The 22,220-nt window shown below is 40.3% G+C and overlaps 1 protein-coding gene across 1 annotated transcript in view; it reads left to right on the top strand.

Moving 5' to 3' along the window:
• Positions 1-22,220, top strand: part of FRAS1 (Fraser extracellular matrix complex subunit 1) — an 868,578-nt gene that overhangs the window by 413,331 nt on the left and 433,027 nt on the right. Inside the window, 1 exon segment of the mRNA XM_053703296.1 lies at positions 608-748. Coding sequence (XP_053559271.1) covers positions 608-748 — 141 coding nt within the window.

The raw sequence follows: 22,220 nt of genomic DNA, 5'->3' as shown, positions 1-22,220 counted from the left end.
TATTAGCCAAAGTGCACTCATAAGTAAGTAAATGATGTGAAAGCACACACTATTAGTTGTAAAAATATTTTAACATTTAAATATTGCTTTTTTATGCATGATTTTTTTTTAAATGTATTGTCCCTTTAACACACATCACTCTGTAGATATAGGTTCAATTCACCTTTGTTTTTTTCTATTTGTTTACTGCTGTCTGTTACACAATATGGCTCATGTGCAATGTTATTTATTACAATGTTGTTATTAATTGTTGTCTTTTACTGTATTGTGAATTTGACCGGCTAGCTGTGCGATGAAGGAAAGTTGGTCGATACTAAATAAAACAATTATTAGAGGTGTATTTGTATCTCTTTTACCACAGAGAAAGTAAAAAGGTAAAAAATAATTATTATTTTATAGTGACTGAGCTATACCTCACTGAGTTGCCATCTGTCTTTTGTTTGCCATTGCCAGATGCAGACAGAATTTCAGCAGCATTGAGCTTTTTAGGGTGAACCGCCTCACAATATAAGTGTGCACTGTTACTATGTGATCAACAAAATGTGATATGTGCAAGTTATTTGTTCAAATATTTTGCATTTAATTTTTACAACATGTTTTCTTTTAGCCTGTGATCATTCCTGCCAGTCCTGTGCTGCTGATAATGGTAGATGTCTGACTTGTGCCAAGGGCAGAGTATTTCACAGAGGGAAATGTGTTCTGGAGTGTCCAAATGGCTATTATGTAAATCCGGCAGGATTCTGTTCAGGTAAGAAGACAAACTTCTTCTCAACATGAATAAATCGGATCTTTGTTCATATACATAAAAATTGCATAGGTCTGAGGGACATTTAAGGGACATAAAAGTGTTAAGGCATAGGCCAACAAGGCTGGTGCCTAGGACGACAGTTTTTGGGGGGCGGCACTTGCCATGGATGCACTGAATATGCGGTTATCTAAAAAAAAAATTAACTTGAAAGTGCATGCTACCGTTTCAAGCTTTGCCAAAACCAAATATGGCTACCGGGCCCTCATCTCATCACAGTCACACCCACCGTCGCCTCCCTGAGGCCCTCTTACACCTCCACGGGATTTTCAGACTGATAGTAAACCAATATCATGACAGCTGAGCACAGTCCTGTCTGAGATTCACTGCTGTCCGGCTCCTGCTGCGTCATGTCTAGTAGTTATTTGCGGCCAGTCCAACCAACTCTTCCCTCTTCGTTAGGAATGTGATGCCACCAGGTAAGCAGGAAGGACCGGGTATAACCGCAAGCGCTAGTCAGAGTCTGGTGTATGCGCACAACACGTTAGGCTTGAGCATAAAAAAGGACATAAAAAAGGCATAGAAAACCCTAACACCAATTGTTTTAAAGCACAAAAGCCCCTTTTTAAACTAAAGCCCCTATATAAGTTTTAATAGCCAGGTGATTACCGTGATAATAATGATTAGCTGGCGTGAATACATCTGCATTTATTTGAGTAGAGGCTCATGGGAGGCTTTGTGCACATCAAAGTTATATAACTATACTGAAAGGCCTCTATTTGTATAAGGATAACCTTTTTGCTTTGACTATAGTTTTTACAGTAGAAAAACAAACTAATTCAATTGTTTTTTAAATTTTAATGCAAATATAATTTTCTCTTGTTAAGTGTATCCAGTCCACGGATCATCCATTACTTGTGGGATATTCTCCTTCCCAACAGGAAGTTGCAAGAGGATCACCCACAGCAGAGCTGCTATATAGCTCCTCCCCTAACTGTCATATCCAGTCATTCTCTTGTAAGCCTCAACCAAGATGGAGGTCGTAAGAGGAGTGTGGTGTTTTATACTTAGTTTATTCTTCAATCAAAAGTTTGTTATTTTTAAATGGTGCCGGAGTGTACTGTTTATCTCAGGCAGTATTTAGAAGAAGAATCTGCTTGCGTTTTCTATGATCTTAGCAGAAGTAACTAAGATCCATGGCTGTTCTCACATATTCTGAGGAGTGAGGTAACTTCAGAGAGGGAATGGCGTGCAGGTTTTCCTGCAATAAGGAATGTGCAGTTAATATATTTCTAGGGATGGAATTTGCTAGAAAATGCTGCTGATACCGAAGTAATGTAAGTAAAGCCTTAAATGCAGTGATAGCGACTGGTATCAGGCTTATTAATAGAGATATATACTCTTATAAAAATGTAATATAAAACGTTTGCTGGCATGTTTAATCGTTTTTATATGTATTTGGTGATAAAACTTATTGGGGCCTAGTTTTTTTCCACATGGCTGGCTTGATTTCTGCCTAGAAACAGTTTCCTTAGGCTTTCCACTGTTGCAATATGAGTGGGAAGGGCCTATTTTAGTGCTTTGCTGTGCAGCTAAAAATACTGACAGAGACATCCAGCTTCTTCATTAAAGGTTCCAAGATTTCTCTGGAGGGTTCAAAAGGCTTCAAAGTCGTTTTTGAGGGAGGTAAAAAGCTACAGTAGAGCTGTGGCAGTTGTTGTGACTGTTTGAAAAAAAAAACCCAAAAAAAAACAAAAACGTTTTTGTCTTTTATTATTCAGTTTTGGGTATTAAGGGGTTAATCATCCATTTGCAAGTGGGTGCAATGCTCTGCTAACTTGTTACATACACTGTAAAAATGTTGTTAGTGTAACTGCCTTTTTTCACTGTTATTTCAAATTTTGACAAAATTTGTGTTTCTTAAAGTTGCAGTAACGTTTTTATAATGCTTGTAAACTTGTTTAAAGTGTTTTCCAAGCTTGCTAGTCTCATTGCTAGTCTGTTTAAACATGTCTGACATAGAGGAAACTACTTGTTCATTATGTTTGAAAGCCATGGTGGAGCCCCATAGGAGAATGTGTACTAAATGTATTGATTTCACCTTAAACAGTAAAGATCAGTCTTTAACTATAAAAGAAATATCACCAGAAGATTCTGACGAGGGGGAAGTTATGCCGACTAACTCTCCCCACGTGTCAGACCCTTCGACTCCCGCTCAGGGGATGCACGCTAATATGGCGCCAATTACATCAGGGACGCCCATAGCGATTACCTTGCAGGACATGGCTGCAATTATGAATAATACCCTGTCAGAGGTATTATGCAGGTTGCCTGAATTAAGAGGCAAGCGCGGTTGCTCTGGGGTTAGGAGAAATACAGAGCGCGCAGATGCTGTAAGGGCCATGTCTGATACTGCGTCACAATATGCAGATCATGAGGACGGAGAGCTTCAGTCTGTGGGTGACATCTCTGATTCGGGGAAACCTGATTCAGAGATTTCTAATTTTAAATTTAAGCTTGAGATCCTCCGTGTGTTGCTTGGGGAGGTATTAGCTGCTCTGAATGACTGTAACACAGTTGCAGTACCAGAGAAATTGTGTAGGCTGGATAAATACTATGCGGTACCGGTGTGTACTGATGTTTTTCCTATACCTAAAAGGTTTACAGAAATTATTAGCAAGGAGTGGGATAGACCGGGTGTGCCTTTTTCCCCACCTCCTATATTTAGAAAAATGTTTCCAATAGACGCCACTACACGGGACTTATGGCAGACGGTCCCTAAGGTGAAGGGAGCAGTTTCTACTTTAGCAAAGCGTACCACTATCCCGGTTGAGGACAGTTGTGCTTTTTCAGATCCAATGGATAAAAAATTGGAGGGTTACCTTAAGAAAATGTTTATTCAACAAGGTTTTATTTTACAGCCCCTTGCATGCATTGCGCCTGTTACGGCCGCGGCGGCATTCTGGTTTGAGGCCCTGGAAAAGGCCATCCATACAGCTCCATTGACTGAAATTATTGACAAGCTTAGAACACTTAAGCTAGCTAACTCATTTGTTTCTGATGCCATTGTTCATTTGACTAAACTAACGGCTAAGAATTCCGGATTCGCCATCCAGGCGCGTAGGGCGCTATGACTTAAATCCTGGTCAGCTGACGTGACTTCGAAGTCTAAATTACTCAACATTCCTTTCAAGGGGCAGACCTTATTCGGGCCTGGTTTGAAGGAAATTATTGCTGACATTACTGCAGGTAAGGGTCACACCCTCAGGACAGGGCCAAAGCAAAGGCCAAACAGTCTAATTTTCGTGCCTTTCGAAATTTCAAGGCAGGTGCGGCATCAACTTCCTCCGCATCAAAACAAGAGGGAACTTTTGCTCAATCTAAGCAGGCCTGGAAACCTAACCAGTCGTGGAACAAAGGCAAGCAGGCCAGAAAGCCTGCTGCTACCTCTAAGACAGCATGAAGGAACGGCCCCCTACCGGTGACAGATCTAGTAGGGGGAAGACTTTCTCTCTTCGCCCAGGCGTGGGCAAGAGATGTTCAGGATCCCTGGGCGTTGGAGATCATATCTCAGGGATATCTTCTGGACTTCAAAGCTTCCCCTCCACAAGGGAGATTTCATCTTTCAAGGCTATCTGCAAATCAGATAAAGAAAGAGGCATTCCTACACTGTGTGCAAGACCTCCTAGTTATGGGAGTGATCCATCCAGTTCCGCGGACGGAACAAGGACAGGGTTTTTAGTCGAATATGTTTGTGGTTCCCAAAAAAGAGGGAACCTTCAGACCAATTTTGGATCTAAAGATCTTAAACAAATTCCTCAGAGTTCCATCTTTCAAAATGGAAACTATTCGGACCATCCTACCCATGATCCAAGAAGGTCAGTACATGACCACAGTGGACTTAAAGGATGCCTACCTTCACATACCGATTCACAAGGATCATCATCGGTTTCTAAGGTTTGCCTTTCTAGACAGGCATTACCAATTTGTAGCTCTTCCCTTCGGGTTGGCTACAGCCCCGAGAATCTTTACAAAGGTTCTGGGCTCACTTCTGGCGGTTCTAAGACCGCGAGGCATAGCGGTGGCTCCATATCTAGACGACATCCTGATACAGACGTCAAGCTTTCAAGTTGCCAAGTCTCATACAGAGATAGTTCTGGCATTTCTGAGGTCGCATGGGTGGAAAGTGAACGAGGAAAATAGTTCTCTATCCCCACTCACAAGAGTCTCCTTCTTAGGGACTCTTATAGATTCTGTAGAAATGAAAATTTACCTGACGGAGTCCAGGTTATCAAAACTTCTAAATGCTTGCCGTGTTCTTGACTCCATTCCGCGCCCTTCGTTAGCTCAGTGTATGGAGGTAATCGGCTTAATGGTAGCGGCAATGGACAAAGTGCCATTTGCGCGCCTTCATCTCAGACCGCTGCAATTATGCATGCTGAGTCAGTGGAATGGGGATTACACAGATTTACCCCCTCTGCTAAATCTGGATCAAGAGACCAGAGATTCTCTTCTCTGGTGGTTGTCTCGGGTACACCTGTCCAAGGGTATGACCTTTCGCAGGCCAGATTGGACAATTGTAACAACAGATGCCAGCCTTCTAGGTTGGGGTGCAATCTGGAATTCCCTGAAGGCACAGGGATCGTGGACTCAGGAGGAGAAACTCCTTCCAATAAATATTCTGGAGTTAAGAGCGGTATTCAATGCTCTTCTGGCTTGGCCTCAGTTAGCAACACTGAGGTTCATCAGATTTCAATCGGACAACATCACGACTGTGGCTTACATCAACCATCAAGGGGGAACCAGGAGTTCCCTAGCGATGTTAGAAGTCTCAAAAATAATTCGCTGGGCAGAGTACCACTCTTGCCACTTGTCAGCAATCCATTTCCCAGGCGTGGAGAACTGGGAGGCGGATTTTCTTAGTCGTCAGACTTTCCATCCGGGGGAGTGGGAACTCCATCCGGAGGTGTTTGCTCAGTTGATTCATCGTTGGGGCAAACCAGAGTTGGATCTCATGGCGTCTCGCCAGAACGCCAAGCTTCCTTGTTACGGATCCAGGTCCAGGGACCCAGAAGCGACACTGATAGATGCTCTAGCAGCGCCTTGGTTCTTCAACCTGGCTTATGTATTTCCACCGTTTCCTCTGCTCCCTCGACTGATTGCCAAAATCAAACAGGAGAGAGCATCAGTGATTCTGATAGCACCTGCGTGGCCACGCAGGACTTTGTATGCAGACCTAGTGGACATGTCATCCTTTCCACCATGGACTCTGCCTCTAAGACAGGACCTTCTGATACAAGGTCCTTTCAATCATCCAAATCTAATTTCTCTGAGACTGACTGCATGGAGATTGAACGCTTGATTCTATCAAAGCGTGGCTTCTCCGAGTCAGTCATTGATACTTTAATACAGGCACGAAAGCCTGTTACCAGGAAAATCTACCACAAGATATGGAGTAAATATCTTTATTGGTGTGAATCCAAGAATTACTCATGGAGTAAGGTTAGGATTCCTAGAATATTGTCTTTTCTCCAAGAGGGCTTGGACAAAGGATTATCAGCTAGTTCCTTAAAGGGACAGATTTCTGCTCTGTCTATTCTTTTGCACAAGCGTCTGGCAGAGGTTCCAGACGTCCAGGCATTTTTCCAGGCTTTGGTTAGAATTAAGCCTGTGTTTAAACCTGTTGCTCCCCCGTGGAGCTTAAACTTGGTTCTTAAGGTTCTTCAAGGAGTTCCGTTTGAACCCCTTCATTCCATTGATATTAAACTTTTATCTTGGAAAGTTCTGTTTTTGATGGCTATTTCCTCGGCTCGGAGAGTCTCTGAGCTATCTGCCTTACAATGTGATTCTCCTTATCTGATTTTTCATGCAGATAAGGTAGTTCTGCGTACCAAACCTGGGTTTTTACCTAAGGTGGTTTCTAACAAGAATATCAATCAAGAGATTGTTGTTCCATCGTTGTGCCCTAATCCTTCTTCAAAGAAGGAACGTCTTTTAATCTGGACGTAGTCCGTGCCTTGAAGTTTTACTTACAAGCTACAAGCTACTAAAGATTTTCGTCAAACATCTTCCCTTTTTGTCGTTTACTCTGGACAGAGGAGAGGTCAAAAAGCTTCGGCAACCTCTCTTTCCTTTTGGCTTCGGAGTGTAATACGCCTAGCCTATGAGACGGCTGGACAGCAGCCCCCTGAAAGGATTACAGCTCATTCTACTAGAGCTGTGGCTTCCACCTGGGCCTTCAAAAATGAGGCCTCTGTTGAACAGATTTGCAAGGCTGCGACTTGGTCTTCGCTTCACACTTTTTCAAAATTTTACAAATTTGATACTTTTGCTTCTTCGGAGGCTGTGTTTGGGAGAAAGGTTCTTCAGGCAGTGGTTCCTTCCGCTTAATCCTGCCTTGTCCCTCCCATTATCCGTGTACTTTAGCTTTGGTATTGGTATTCCACAAGTAATGGATGATCCGTGGACTGGATACACTTAACAAGAGAAAACATAATTTATGCTTACCTGATAAATTTGTTTCTCTTGTAGTGTATCCAGTCCACGGCCCGCCCTGTACTTTTAAGGCAGGTCTAAATTTTAATTAAACTCCAGTCACCACTGCACCCTATGGTTTCTCCTTTCTCTGTTTGTTTTCGGTTGAATGACTGGATATGACAGTTAGGGGAGGAGCTATATAGCAGCTCTGCTGTGGGTGATCCTCTTGCAACTTCCTGTTGGGAAGGAGAATATCCCACAAGTAATGGATGATCCGTGGACTGGATACACTACAAGAGAAACAAATTTATCAGGTAAGCATAAATTATGTTTTTTTATACACATTTTGCTGTACAGTTCTTAGGGATGTGTGAATATGTAAATTTTCAAATTTGAATGTTAGAACAAATATTATTACCGAAATTCGAATTACAAATTCGAATATGTTGATAAGAACGAATATTCTTAAAAATTCTATTTTCGAATGTTATTTACAGATTTCGAATGTCACTTTCGATTTCAAATGTGTATATTCAATTTCGAATGTCACTTTCGATTTTGAATGTACATAAAAGATTGAATATACACATTCGAAATTTGAATGTATGTATTCGATTTTTTATGAACATTCGAAATCAAAATGGATTACATTATTTTGAATATGACTCTGAAAATCGAATATAACATTCGAAAACATTCAATTGAAATCAAATATTCGAAATGTATCAAAATGTATCTTTTTAACATATCATATTTCACAAATCTAAAAGAAAATCTAGTCTACAAATATAAATTAGACCCTAGTTAGTCAGCATCACTGGCTGCCAATGCCCATTCAATAGTACCCAGATACAAGGCAGGACTAGAACAGTAAAACACAACCCACACTACATTACAAGTACAACATCTCTATGATGAACATCAGTACTTCTAAACCACAGTCCTCAAGTAAACCTAGGCTAGTAGGCAATATTTTCAGAACATCTTAACTGGAGCACAGGTAAAATAACCAGTAACCATGGTAACTAACCTGGCTCTCACCATAGGTACTGATTATTTTACCAGTGCTCTAGTTAAGACATCATGAAAATATGGCCTGTTAGGGCCACTTCTGGTTAAGAAACACTAATGTAGAATAGACTTAAAAAATTACAATGAATATAAAGATGAATAATTTTTCAGATTAAATTCTTAGAAAAAAAAACAACTAAATAAATGCACCAAGTAAAAGCAGGTAGCCACCTATCACCTGAATTTTTGCCTATAAAACATAATAGACCGCATATTACCGCTCCAAAAATAAATTAAATTGATTGAAGATAAAGATAAAAAATGCGTCTTCTCATGGTGTGCAGTCCACCCTCCACAGTTGCGCCCGCACAAAAATTAAAAATAAAAGATGCCACAGGAGAAAATAGATAGATAATAGTAGTATATATAAAAAAAATCAGTATCAAGATATTCCAACACGACCACCAAACCAGTTCGTCCCTTTTCTCTAAAACTAAACCTGTCAAATGAAATTACAACTATAACATTTAAATATGGGAGGGAATAAGTTGATTTGAATATTTAAATTTGACTATTAAATAATTCTAATATTTATAAGATAACTGAATTATAAAAACTAATTAAAATTTGAATATTACATTACAAAAGAAAATTGTAGCTTAGAAATACTATTTTGAAATTAATATCGAATTTAAATATTACATAACAAAATCAAATTTATATTGGAATCGAATTCGAATATAACATTTCGAAATCGAATGTGATATATTGAATTAAATTTGAATATTACATTTTGAAATCGAATGTGAAATATAGATATCGAATTTGAATATTGGATATAATACAAAGTCAACCATTCTATTATTAGAACGAATATTTTCATGCAATCGAAAAATTCGAAAACAAAAATCGAATGTTAGAATGTTATGTAAACATTTGAAATTCGATTTGAATGAACGAATGTATAAAAATTTGTTTTAAATTTCGAATGTTTAGAAACATTCGCACATCCCTAACAGTTCTTACAAGTCATGATATATACATCAAATAATGGTATAGTTTAAAAAAAATTAAGAGACCACTGCAAAATTATCAGTTTCTTTTTTATTTATAGATATATAGGGCTAGATTGTGAATCCAAGAATTACTCATGGAGTAAGGTTAGGATTCCTAGAATATTGTCTTTTCTCCAAGAGGGCTTGGACAAAGGATTATCAGCTAGTTCCTTAAAGGGACAGATTTCTGCTCTGTCTATTCTTTTGCACAAGCGTCTGGCAGAGGTTCCAGACGTCCAGGCATTTTTCCAGGCTTTGGTTAGAATTAAGCCTGTGTTTAAACCTGTTGCTCCCCCATGGAGCTTAAACTTGGTTCTTAAGGTTCTTCAAGGAGTTCCGTTTGAACCCCTTCATTCCATTGATATTAAACTTTTATCTTGGAAAGTTCTGTTTTTGATGGCTATTTCCTCGGCTCGGAGAGTCTCTGAGCTATCTGCCTTACAATGTGATTCTCCTTATCTGATTTTTCATGCAGATAAGGTAGTTCTGCGTACCAAACCTGGGTTTTTACCTAAGGTGGTTTCTAACAAGAATATCAATCAAGAGATTGTTGTTCCATCGTTGTGCCCTAATCCTTCTTCAAAGAAGGAACGTCTTTTAATCTGGACGTAGTCCGTGCCTTGAAGTTTTACTTACAAGCTACAAGCTACTAAAGATTTTCGTCAAACATCTTCCCTTTTTGTCGTTTACTCTGGACAGAGGAGAGGTCAAAAAGCTTCGGCAACCTCTCTTTCCTTTTGGCTTCGGAGTGTAATACGCCTAGCCTATGAGACGGCTGGACAGCAGCCCCCTGAAAGGATTACAGCTCATTCTACTAGAGCTGTGGCTTCCACCTGGGCCTTCAAAAATGAGGCCTCTGTTGAACAGATTTGCAAGGCTGCGACTTGGTCTTCGCTTCACACTTTTTCAAAATTTTACAAATTTGATACTTTTGCTTCTTCGGAGGCTGTGTTTGGGAGAAAGGTTCTTCAGGCAGTGGTTCCTTCCGCTTAATCCTGCCTTGTCCCTCCCATTATCCGTGTACTTTAGCTTTGGTATTGGTATTCCACAAGTAATGGATGATCCGTGGACTGGATACACTTAACAAGAGAAAACATAATTTATGCTTACCTGATAAATTTGTTTCTCTTGTAGTGTATCCAGTCCACGGCCCGCCCTGTACTTTTAAGGCAGGTCTAAATTTTAATTAAACTCCAGTCACCACTGCACCCTATGGTTTCTCCTTTCTCTGTTTGTTTTCGGTTGAATGACTGGATATGACAGTTAGGGGAGGAGCTATATAGCAGCTCTGCTGTGGGTGATCCTCTTGCAACTTCCTGTTGGGAAGGAGAATATCCCACAAGTAATGGATGATCCGTGGACTGGATACACTACAAGAGAAACAAATTTATCAGGTAAGCATAAATTATGTTTTTTTATACACATTTTGCTGTACAGTTCTTAGGGATGTGTGAATATGTAAATTTTCAAATTTGAATGTTAGAACAAATATTATTACCGAAATTCGAATTACAAATTCGTATATGTTGATAAGAACGAATATTCTTAAAAATTCTATTTTCGAATGTTATTTACAGATTTCGAATGTCACTTTCGATTTCAAATGTGTATATTCAATTTCGAATGTCACTTTCGATTTTGAATGTACATAAAAGATTGAATATACACATTCGAAATTTGAATGTATGTATTCGATTTTTTATGAACATTCGAAATCAAAATGGATTACATTATTTTGAATATGACTCTGAAAATCGAATATAACATTCGAAAACATTCAATTGGTATGCAGACCTAGTGGACATGTCATCCTTTCCACCATGGACTCTGCCTCTAAGACAGGACCTTCTGATACAAGGTCCTTTCAATCATCCAAATCTAATTTCTCTGAGACTGACTGCATGGAGATTGAACGCTTGATTCTATCAAAGCGTGGCTTCTCCGAGTCAGTCATTGATACTTTAATACAGGCACGAAAGCCTGTTACCAGGAAAATCTACCACAAGATATGGAGTAAATATCTTTATTGGTGTGAATCCAAGAATTACTCATGGAGTAAGGTTAGGATTCCTAGAATATTGTCTTTTCTCCAAGAGGGCTTGGACAAAGGATTATCAGCTAGTTCCTTAAAGGGACAGATTTCTGCTCTGTCTATTCTTTTGCACAAGCGTCTGGCAGAGGTTCCAGACGTCCAGGCATTTTTCCAGGCTTTGGTTAGAATTAAGCCTGTGTTTAAACCTGTTGCTCCCCCGTGGAGCTTAAACTTGGTTCTTAAGGTTCTTCAAGGAGTTCCGTTTGAACCCCTTCATTCCATTGATATTAAACTTTTATCTTGGAAAGTTCTGTTTTTGATGGCTATTTCCTCGGCTCGGAGAGTCTCTGAGCTATCTGCCTTACAATGTGATTCTCCTTATCTGATTTTTCATGCAGATAAGGTAGTTCTGCGTACCAAACCTGGGTTTTTACCTAAGGTGGTTTCTAACAAGAATATCAATCAAGAGATTGTTGTTCCATCGTTGTGCCCTAATCCTTCTTCAAAGAAGGAACGTCTTTTAATCTGGACGTAGTCCGTGCCTTGAAGTTTTACTTACAAGCTACAAGCTACTAAAGATTTTCGTCAAACATCTTCCCTTTTTGTCGTTTACTCTGGACAGAGGAGAGGTCAAAAAGCTTCGGCAACCTCTCTTTCCTTTTGGCTTCGGAGTGTAATACGCCTAGCCTATGAGACGGCTGGACAGCAGCCCCCTGAAAGGATTACAGCTCATTCTACTAGAGCTGTGGCTTCCACCTGGGCCTTCAAAAATGAGGCCTCTGTTGAACAGATTTGCAAGGCTGCGACTTGGTCTTCGCTTCACACTTTTTCAAAATTTTACAAATTTGATACTTTTGCTTCTTCGGAGGCTGTGTTTGGGAGAAAGGTTCTTCAGGCAGTGGTTCCTTCCGCTTAATCCTGCCTTGTCCCTCCCATTATCCGTGTACTTTAGCTTTGGTATTGGTATTCCACAAGTAATGGATGATCCGTGGACTGGATACACTTAACAAGAGAAAACATAATTTCTTCTGTTATGTGTGATCAGTCCACGGGTCATCATTACTTCTGGGATATTATCTGCTCCCCTACAGGAAGTGCAAGAGGATTCACCCAGCAGAGTTGCTATATAGCTCCTCCCCTCTACGTCACCTCCAGTCATTCTCTTGCACCCAAAGACTAGATAGGAGGTGTGAGAGGACTATGGTGATTATACTTAGTTTTTAGAACTTCAATCAAAAGTTTGTTATTTTACAATAGCACCGGAGCGTGTTATTACCTCTCTGGCAGAGTTTGAAGAAGAATCTACCAGAGTTTTTCTTATGATTTTAACCGGAGTAGTTAAGATCATATTGCTGTTTCTCGGCCGTCTGAGGGAGGTAAAAACTTCAGATCAGGGGACAGCGGGCAGTTGAATCTGCATTGAGGTATGTAGCAGTTTTTATTTTCTGAATGGAATTGATGAAAAAATCCTGCCATACCGTTATAATGAACATGTATGTATGCTTTACACTTTAGTATTCTGGAGATGGTATTACACCGGAATTACTCTGTAAAAGTACATTAAACCTTTTAATAGGTATTTTTCATGTTAAACGTTTTTGCTGGAATGTAGAATCGTTTGCATTAATGAGGTACTGAGTGAATAAATATTTGGGCATTATTTTTCCACTTGGCAGTTTGCTTGTGTTAATTATGACAGTTTCGTTTCTCTCTCACTGCTGTGTGTGAGAGGGAGGGGCCGTTTTTGGCGCTCTTTGCTAAGCATCAAAAATTCCCAGTCAGTTTTTCTGCATGATCCGGTTCATCTCTAACAGAACTCAGGGGTCTTCAAACTTCTTTGAAGGGAGGTAGATTCTCTCAGCAGAGCTGTGAGACTTATATAGTGACTGTGATTTAAAACGTTGCTCTGTAATTTTTATGTTTAAAATTTAATTAGTGTTATTTTACTAATGGGAACAAACCTTTGCTAAAAAGTGTGTTGTTTGTTAAGAGTGATGCTATAACTGTTTTTTCAGTTCATTATTTCAACTGTCATTTAATCGTTTAGTGCTTCTTGAGGCACAGTACGTTTTTATTAAATAAAATTGCAACCAAGTTGCATGTTTATTGCTAGTGTGTTAAACATGTCTGATTCAGAGGAAGATACCTGTGTCATTTGTTCCAATGCCAAGGTGGAGCCCAATAGAAATTTATGTACTAACTGTATTGATGCTACTTTAAATAAAAGCCAATCTGTACAAATTGAACAAATTTCACCAAACAGCGAGGGGAGAGTTATGCCGACTAACTCGCCTCACGTGTCAGTACCTGCATCTCCCGCCCGGGAGGTGCGTGATATTATGGCGCCTAGTACATCTGGGCAGCCATTACAGATAACATTACAAGATATGGCTACTGTTATGACTGAAGTTTTGGCTAAATTACCAGAACTAAGAGGCAAGCGTGATCACTCTGGGGTGAGAACAGAGTGCGCTGATAATTCTAGGGCCATGTCTGATACTGCGTCACAGCTTGCAGAGCATGAGGACGGAGAGCTTCATTCTGTAGGTGACGGTTCTGATCCAAACAGATTGGATTCAGATATTTCAAATTTTAAATTTAAATTGGAAAACCTCCGTGTTTTACTAGGGGAGGTCTTAGCAGCTCTCAACGATTGTAACACTGTTGCAATACCAGAGAAAATGTGTAGGTTGGATAAATACTTTGCGGTACCGGCGAGTACTGACGTTTTTCCTATACCTAAGAGATTAACTGAAATTGTTACTAAGGAGTGGGATAGACCCGGTGTGCCGTTCTCACCCCCTCCAATATTTAGAAAGATGTTTCCAATAGACACCACCACACGGGACTTATGGCAAACGGTCCCTAAGGTGGAGGGAGCAGTTTCTACTTTAGCTAAGCGTACCACTATCCCGGTGGAGGATAGCTGTGCTTTTTCAGATCCTATGGATAAAAAATTAGAGGGTTACCTTAAGAAAATGTTTGTTCAACAAGGTTTTATATTACAACCCCTTGCATGCATCGCGCCGATCACGGCTGCGGCAGCATTTTGGATTGAGTCTCTGGAAGAGAACCTTAGTTCAGCTACGCTGGACGACATTTCGGACAGGCTTAGAGTCCTTAAACTAGCTAATTCATTTATTTCGGAGGCCGTAGTACATTTAACCAAACTTACGGCTAAGAATTCAGGATTCGCCATTCAGGCACGTAGGGCGCTGTGGCTAAAATCCTGGTCGGCTGATGTAACTTCTAAGTCCAAATTACTTAATATACCCTTCAAGGGGCAAACTTTATTTGGGCCCGGTTTGAAAGAAATTATTGCTGACATTACAGGAGGTAAGGGCCACGCTCTACCTCAAGACAAAGCCAAAGCTAAGGCTAGACAGTCTAATTTTCGTCCCTTTCGGAATTTCAAAGCAGGAGCAGCGCCAACTTCCACTGCACCAAAACAGGGAGGAGCTGTTGCTCGTTACAGACAAGGCTGGAAGCCTAACCAGTCCTGGAACAAGGGCAAGCAGGCCAGTAAACCTGCTGCTGCCCCAAAGACAGCATGAACCGAGGGCCCCCGATCCGGGACCGGATCTAGTGGGGGGCAGACTTTCTCTCTTCGCCCAGGCTTGGGCAAGAGATGTCCAGGATCCCTGGGCGCTAGAGATCATATCTCAGGGATACCTTCTAGACTTCAAATTCTCTCCCCCAAGAGGGAGATTTCATCTGTCAAGGTTGTCAACAAACCAAATAAAGAAAGACGCGTTTCTACGCTGTGTACAAGATCTATTTTTAATGGGAGTGATCCATCCGGTTCCGCGGTCGGAACAAGGACAAGGGTTTTACTCAAACCTGTTTGTGGTTCCCAAAAAAGAGGGAACTTTCAGGCCAATCTTGGATTTAAAGATCCTAAACAAATTCCTAAGAGTTCCATCGTTCAAAATGGAAACTATTCGGACAATCTTACCCATGATCCAAGAGGGTCAGTACATGACCACAGTGGATTTAAAGGATGCTTACCTTCACATACCGATTCACAAAGATCATTACCGGTATCTAAGGTTTGCCTTCTTAAACAGGCATTACCAGTTTGTAGCCCTTCCATTCGGATTGGCTACGGCTCCAAGAATCTTTACAAAGGTTCTGGGTGCCCTTCTGGCGGTACTAAGACCGCGTGGAATTTCGGTAGCTCCGTACCTAGACGACATTCTGATACAAGCTTCAAGCTTTCAAACTGCCAAGTCTCATACAGAGTTAGTTCTGGCATTTCTAAGGTCGCATGGATGGAAAGTGAACGAAAAGAAGAGTTCTCTCTTTCCTCTCACAAGAGTTCCATTCTTGGGGACTCTTATAGATTCTGTAGAAATGAAGATTTATCTGACAGAAGACAGATTAACAAAGCTTCTAAATGCATGCCGTGTCCTTCATTCCATTCAACTCCCGTCAGTAGCTCAATGCATGGAGGTGATCGGCTTAATGGTAGCAGCAATGGACATAGTTCCCTTTGCACGCCTACATCTCAGACCGCTGCAATTGTGCATGCTGAGTCAGTGGAATGGGGATTACTCAGATTTGTCCCCCACTCTGAATCTGGATCGAGAGACCAGAAACTCTCTTCTATGGTGGCTTTCTCGGCCACATCTGTCCAGGGGGATGCCGTTCAGCAGGCCGGACTGGACAATTGTAACAACAGACGCCAGCCTTCTAGGTTGGGGCGCTGTCTGGAATTCTCTGAAGGCTCAGGGACAATGGAGTCAGGAGGAAAGTCTCCTGCCAATAAACATTCTGGAATTGAGAGCAGTTCTCAATGCCCTTCTAGCTTGGCCCCAGTTAAAGACTCGGGGGTTCATCAGGTTTCAGTCGGACAACATCACGACTGTAGCTTACATCAACCATCAAGGAGGGACAAGAAGCTCCCTAGCAATGATAGAAGTATCAAAGATAATTCGCTGGGCAGAGTCTCACTCTTGCCACCTGTCAGCAATCCACATCCCGGGAGTGGAGAACTGGGAGGCGGATTTCTTGAGTCGCCAGACTCTTCATCCAGGGGAGTGGGAACTTCATCCGGAGGTCTTTGCCCAAATACTTCGACGTTGGGGCAAACCAGAGATAGATCTCATGGCGTCTCGCCAGAACGCCAAACTTCCTCGCTACGGATCCAGATCCAGGGATCCGGGAGCGGTTCTGATAGATGCTTTGACAGCACCTTGGAACTTCAGGATGGCTTATGTGTTTCCACCCTTCCCACTGCTTCCTCGATTGATTGCCAAAATCAAACAGGAGAGAGCATCAGTGATTCTAATAGCGCCTGCATGGCCGCGCAGGACTTGGTATGCAGATCTAGTGGACATGTCATCCTGTCCGCCTTGGTCTCTACCTCTAAGACAGGACCTTCTGATTCAGGGTCCATTCAAACATCAAAGTCTAACTTCTCTGAAGCTGACTGCTTGGAAATTGAACGCTTGATTTTATCAAAACGTGGTTTTTCTGAGTCGGTTATTGATACCCTGATACAGGCTAGGAAGCCTGTTACCAGAAAGATTTACCATAAAATATGGCGTAAATACCTATACTGGTGTGAATCCAAAGATTACTCCTGGAGTAAGGTTAGGATTCCTAGGATGTTGTCTTTTCTACAAGAAGGTTTAGAAAAGGGTTTATCGGCTAGCTCATTAAAGGGACAGATCTCAGCTCTGTCCATCTTGTTACACAGGCGTCTGTCAGAAAATTCAGACATCCAGGCCTTTTGTCAGGCTTTAGCTAGGATCAAGCCTGTGTTTAAAACTGTTGCTCCGCCATGGAGTTTAAACTTAGTTCTTAACATTTTACAGGGTGTTCCGTTTGAACCCCTTCATTCCATTGATATAAAATTGTTATCTTGGAAAGTTCTATTTTTAATGGCTATTTCCTCGGCTCGAAGAGTCTCTGAGTTATCAGCCCTACATTGTGATTCTCCTTATCTGATCTTTCACTCAGACAAGGTAGTTCTGCGTACTAAACCTGGGTTCTTACCTAAGGTAGTCACTAACAGGAATATCAATCAAGAGATTGTTGTTCCATCCTTGTGTCCAAATCCTTCTTCAAAGAAGGAACGTCTTCTACACAATCTGGATGTAGTTCGTGCCCTCAAGTTCTACTTGCAGGCAACTAAAGATTTTCGCCAAACTTCTTCCCTGTTTGTCGTTTATTCTGGACAGAGGAGAGGTCAAAAAGCTTCTGCTACCTCTCTCTCTTTTTGGCTTCGTAGCATAATACGTTTAGCCTATGAGACTGCTGGACAGCAGCCTCCTGAAAGAATTACAGCTCATTCCACTAGAGCTGTGGCTTCCACTTGGGCCTTTAAGAATGAGGCCTCTGTTGAACAGATTTGCAAGGCTGCAACTTGGTCTTCGCTTCATACTTTTTCCAAATTTTACAAATTTGACACTTTTGCTTCTTCGGAGGCTATTTTTGGGAGAAAGGTTCTTCAGGCAGTGGTTCCTTCTGTATAATGAGCCTGCCTATCCCTCCCGTCATCCGTGTACTTTTGCTTTGGTATTGGTATCCCAGAAGTAATGATGACCCGTGGACTGATCACACATAACAGAAGAAAACATAATTTATGCTTACCTGATAAATTCCTTTCTTCTGTTGTGTGATCAGTCCACGGCCCGCCCTGTTTTTTAAGGCAGGTACATATTTTTTAAATTATAATTCAGTCACCACTACACCCTTGGTTTCTCCTTTCTTGTTGGTCTTTGGTCGAATGACTGGAGGTGACGTAGAGGGGAGGAGCTATATAGCAACTCTGCTGGGTGAATCCTCTTGCACTTCCTGTAGGGGAGCAGATAATATCCCAGAAGTAATGATGACCCGTGGACTGATCACACAACAGAAGAAAGGAATTTATCAGGTAAGCATAAATTATGTTTTATGCTTACCTGATAAATTTGTTTCTCTTGTAGTGTATCCAGTCCACGGCCCGCCCTGTACTTTTAAGGCAGGTCTAAATTTTAATTAAACTACAGTCACCACTGCACCCTATGGTTTCTCCTTTCTCTGTTTGTTTTCGGTTGAATGACTGGATATGACAGTTAGGGGAGGAGCTATATAGCAGCTCTGCTGTGGGTGATCCTCTTGCAACTTCCTGTTGGGAAGGAGAATATCCCACAAGTAATGGATGATCCGTGGACTGGATACATTACAAGAGAAACAAATTTATCAGGTAAGCATAAATTATGTTTTTTTATACACATTTTGCTGTACAGTTCTTAGGGATGTGTGAATATGTAAATTTTCAAATTTGAATGTTAGAACAAATATTATTACCGAAATTCGAATTACAAATTCGTATATGTTGATAAGAACGAATATTCTTAAAAATTCTATTTTCGAATGTTATTTACAGATTTCGAATGTCACTTTCGATTTCAAATGTGTATATTCAATTTCGAATGTCACTTTCGATTTTGAATGTACATAAAAGATTGAATATACACATTCGAAATTTGAATGTATGTATTCGATTTTTTATGAACATTCGAAATCAAAATGGATTACATTATTTTGAATATGACTCTGAAAATCGAATATAACATTCGAAAACATTCAATTGAAATCAAATATTCGAAATGTATCAAAATGTATCTTTTTAACATATCATATTTCACAAATCTAAAAGAAAATCTAGTCTACAAATATAAATTAGACCCTAGTTAGTCAGCATCACTGGCTGCCAATGCCCATTCAATAGTACCCAGATACAAGGCAGGACTAGAACAGTAAAACACAACCCACACTACATTACAAGTACAACATCTCTATGATGAACATCAGTACTTCTAAACCACAGTCCTCAAGTAAACCTAGGCTAGTAGGCAATATTTTCAGAACATCTTAACTGGAGCACAGGTAAAATAACCAGTAACCATGGTAACTAACCTGGCTCTCACCATAGGTACTGATTATTTTACCAGTGCTCTAGTTAAGACATCATGAAAATATGGCCTGTTAGGGCCACTTCTGGTTAAGAAACACTAATGTAGAATAGACTTAAAAAATTACAATGAATATAAAGATGAATCATTTTTCAGATTAAATTCTTAGAAAAAAAAACAACTAAATAAATGCACCAAGTAAAAGCAGGTAGCCACCTATCACCTGAATTTTTGCCTATAAAAAATAATAGACCGCATATTACCGCTCCAAAAATAAATTAAATTGATTGAAGATAAAGATAAAAAATGCGTCTTCTCATGGTGTGCAGTCCACCCTCCACAGTTGCGCCCGCACAAAAATTAAAAATAAAAGATGCCACAGGAGAAAATAGATAGATAATAGTAGTATATATAAAAAAAATCAGTATCAAGATATTCCAACACGACCACCAAACCAGTTTGTCCCTTTTCTCTAAAACTAAACCTGTCAAATGAAATTACAACTATAACATTTAAATATGGGAGGGAATAAGTTGATTTGAATATTTAAATTTGACTATTAAATAATTCTAATATTTATAAGATAACTGAATTATAAAAACTAATTAAAATTTGAATATTACATTACAAAAGAAAATTGTAGCTTAGAAATACTATTTTGAAATTAATATCGAATTTAAATATTACATAACAAAATCAAATTTATATTGGAATCGAATTCGAATATAACATTTCGAAATCGAATGTGATATATTGAATTAAATTTGAATATTACATTTTGAAATCGAATGTGAAATATAGATATCGAATTTGAATATTGGATATAATACAAAGTCAACCATTCTATTATTAGAACGAATATTTTCATGCAATCGAAAAATTCGAAAACGAAAATCGAATGTTAGAATGTTATGTAAACATTTGAAATTCGATTTGAATGAACGAATGTATAAAAATTTGTTTTAAATTTCGAATGTTTAGAAACATTCGCCCATCCCTAACAGTTCTTACAAGTCATGATATATACATCAAATAATGGTATAGTTTAAAAAAAATTAAGAGACCACTGCAAAATTATCAGTTTCTTTTTTATTTATAGATATATAGGGCTAGATTACGAGTGGAACGCAGAATTGCACTTTCGCGAGTGTGACATTTGCGCTGCACTCAGTAATGCACGCAAATGTGCACTGGTATTACAAGTTGAGTGCAATGTGAACACAACTTCACATTTCGCATTGCATGCAAGCTTTGCGCTCACAAAAAGTGCTTCCATTGGCTCCAATGGAAGCCTCGTTCTGATGCCGATAGACACGGCACAGAACCTAGCGCAGCGAAGGGGATAAGTCGCGCAGCGTTGGGCAGCAAAGTTAAAATATATATGTTTATGAATATATACATATATATGTGTATATACACATCTTAACACAAATATATATGTACATAAGCATATACATATATATTTACAGATTTAACACAGTCCCAATAGACCGCAATGGAAAGGCATATCCCCTCACTTTAACCCCTTATAACTGCTTTGTGCAGTTATTTAAAAAAAAATAAAGATGCTGCAATTTTTTATTTTAATAAAGGAACCTTATACTTTATTTTGGGGGCAATTGAAGGACATTTTTGTCATTAACCAGATATCTGATCTCTGGTTAATGAAATAGAGCGCAATGTGCTACCGCAAGCTTGCTGTAGCATTAACTAGCAACTTGTAATAGCTGGTTATTTAACGTGCACCTGTGAACAGGCAGATTTGCCCATTTACGGGCGAACGTTATTAGACCTCGACTTGTAATCTAGCCCATATGACCAACAGTAGGGCTTAAACGGACACTGAACCCCAATTTTTTATTTTGTGGTTCAGATAGAGCATGCAATTTTAAGCAACTTTCTAATTTACACCTATTATCAGTTTCTTCGTTCTCTTGCTTTCTTTATTTGAAAAAGGCATTTAAGCTATTTTTTTTGTTCAGAAGTATGGAAAGCACTTGTTTATTGGTGGGTGAATTTATCCACCAATCAGCAAGAACAACACAGATTGTTCACCAAAAATGGTCCGGCATCTAAACTTACATTCTTGCCTTTCAAATAAAGATACCAAGAGAATGAAGACAATTTGATAATAGGGGCTCTATTTAACAAGCTCTGAATGGAGCTTGACGGCCCCTGTTTCTGGCGAGTCTTCAGACTCGCCAGAAACAGCAGTTATGAAGCAGCGGTCACAAAGACCGCTGCTCCATAACCTGTCCGCCTGCTCTGAGTACGATCGGGTTGATTGACACCCCCTGCTGGCGGCCCATTGGCTGCGAGTCTGCAGGGGGCGACGTTGCACCAGCAGCTCTTGTGAGCTGCTGGTGCAATGTTAAATGCGGAGAGCGTATTGCTCTCTGCATTCAGCAATGTCTTGCGAACCTGATCCGCACGGTTGGATCCGGTCCGCAAGACATTTCTTAAATATGCCTCATTCCCTCTAACTAATATTTGTATACATAGAGGGCGATAATAGGGCTCTATTTAACAAGCTCCGAATGGAGCTTGATGGCCCGTGTTTCTGGCGAGTCTTCAGGCTCGCCAGAAACAGCAGTTATGAAGCAGCGGTCACAAAGACCGCTGCTCCATAACCCTGTCCGCCTGCTCTGAGCAGGCAGACAGACATCGCCACAATACAACCCGATCGAGTACGATCGGGTTGATTGACATCCCCCTGCTGGCGGCCTATTGGCCGCGAGTCTGCAGGGGGCGTCATTGCACCAGCAGCTCCTGTGAGGTGCTGGTGCAATGCTGAATACGGCAAGCGTATTGCTCGCCTTATTCAGCGAGGTCTGGCGGACCTGATCCGCAGTGTCGGATCAGGTCCGCCAGACCTTGATAAATATGCCCTAGGAGTCAATTAGAAAGTTGCTTAAAATTACATGCTCTATCTGAATCACAAAAGAAAAAATTTGGGTTCAGTGTCCCTTTAAATGTGAGCGGTATCTAAAATTTCC

This window comes from Bombina bombina, chromosome 2 (assembly GCF_027579735.1).
Source record: "Bombina bombina isolate aBomBom1 chromosome 2, aBomBom1.pri, whole genome shotgun sequence".
Lineage (NCBI taxonomy): Eukaryota > Metazoa > Chordata > Amphibia > Anura > Bombinatoridae > Bombina > Bombina bombina.
The sequence above is the reverse complement of the archived record's forward strand: the minus strand, read 5'-3'. Positions and strand labels throughout refer to the sequence as shown.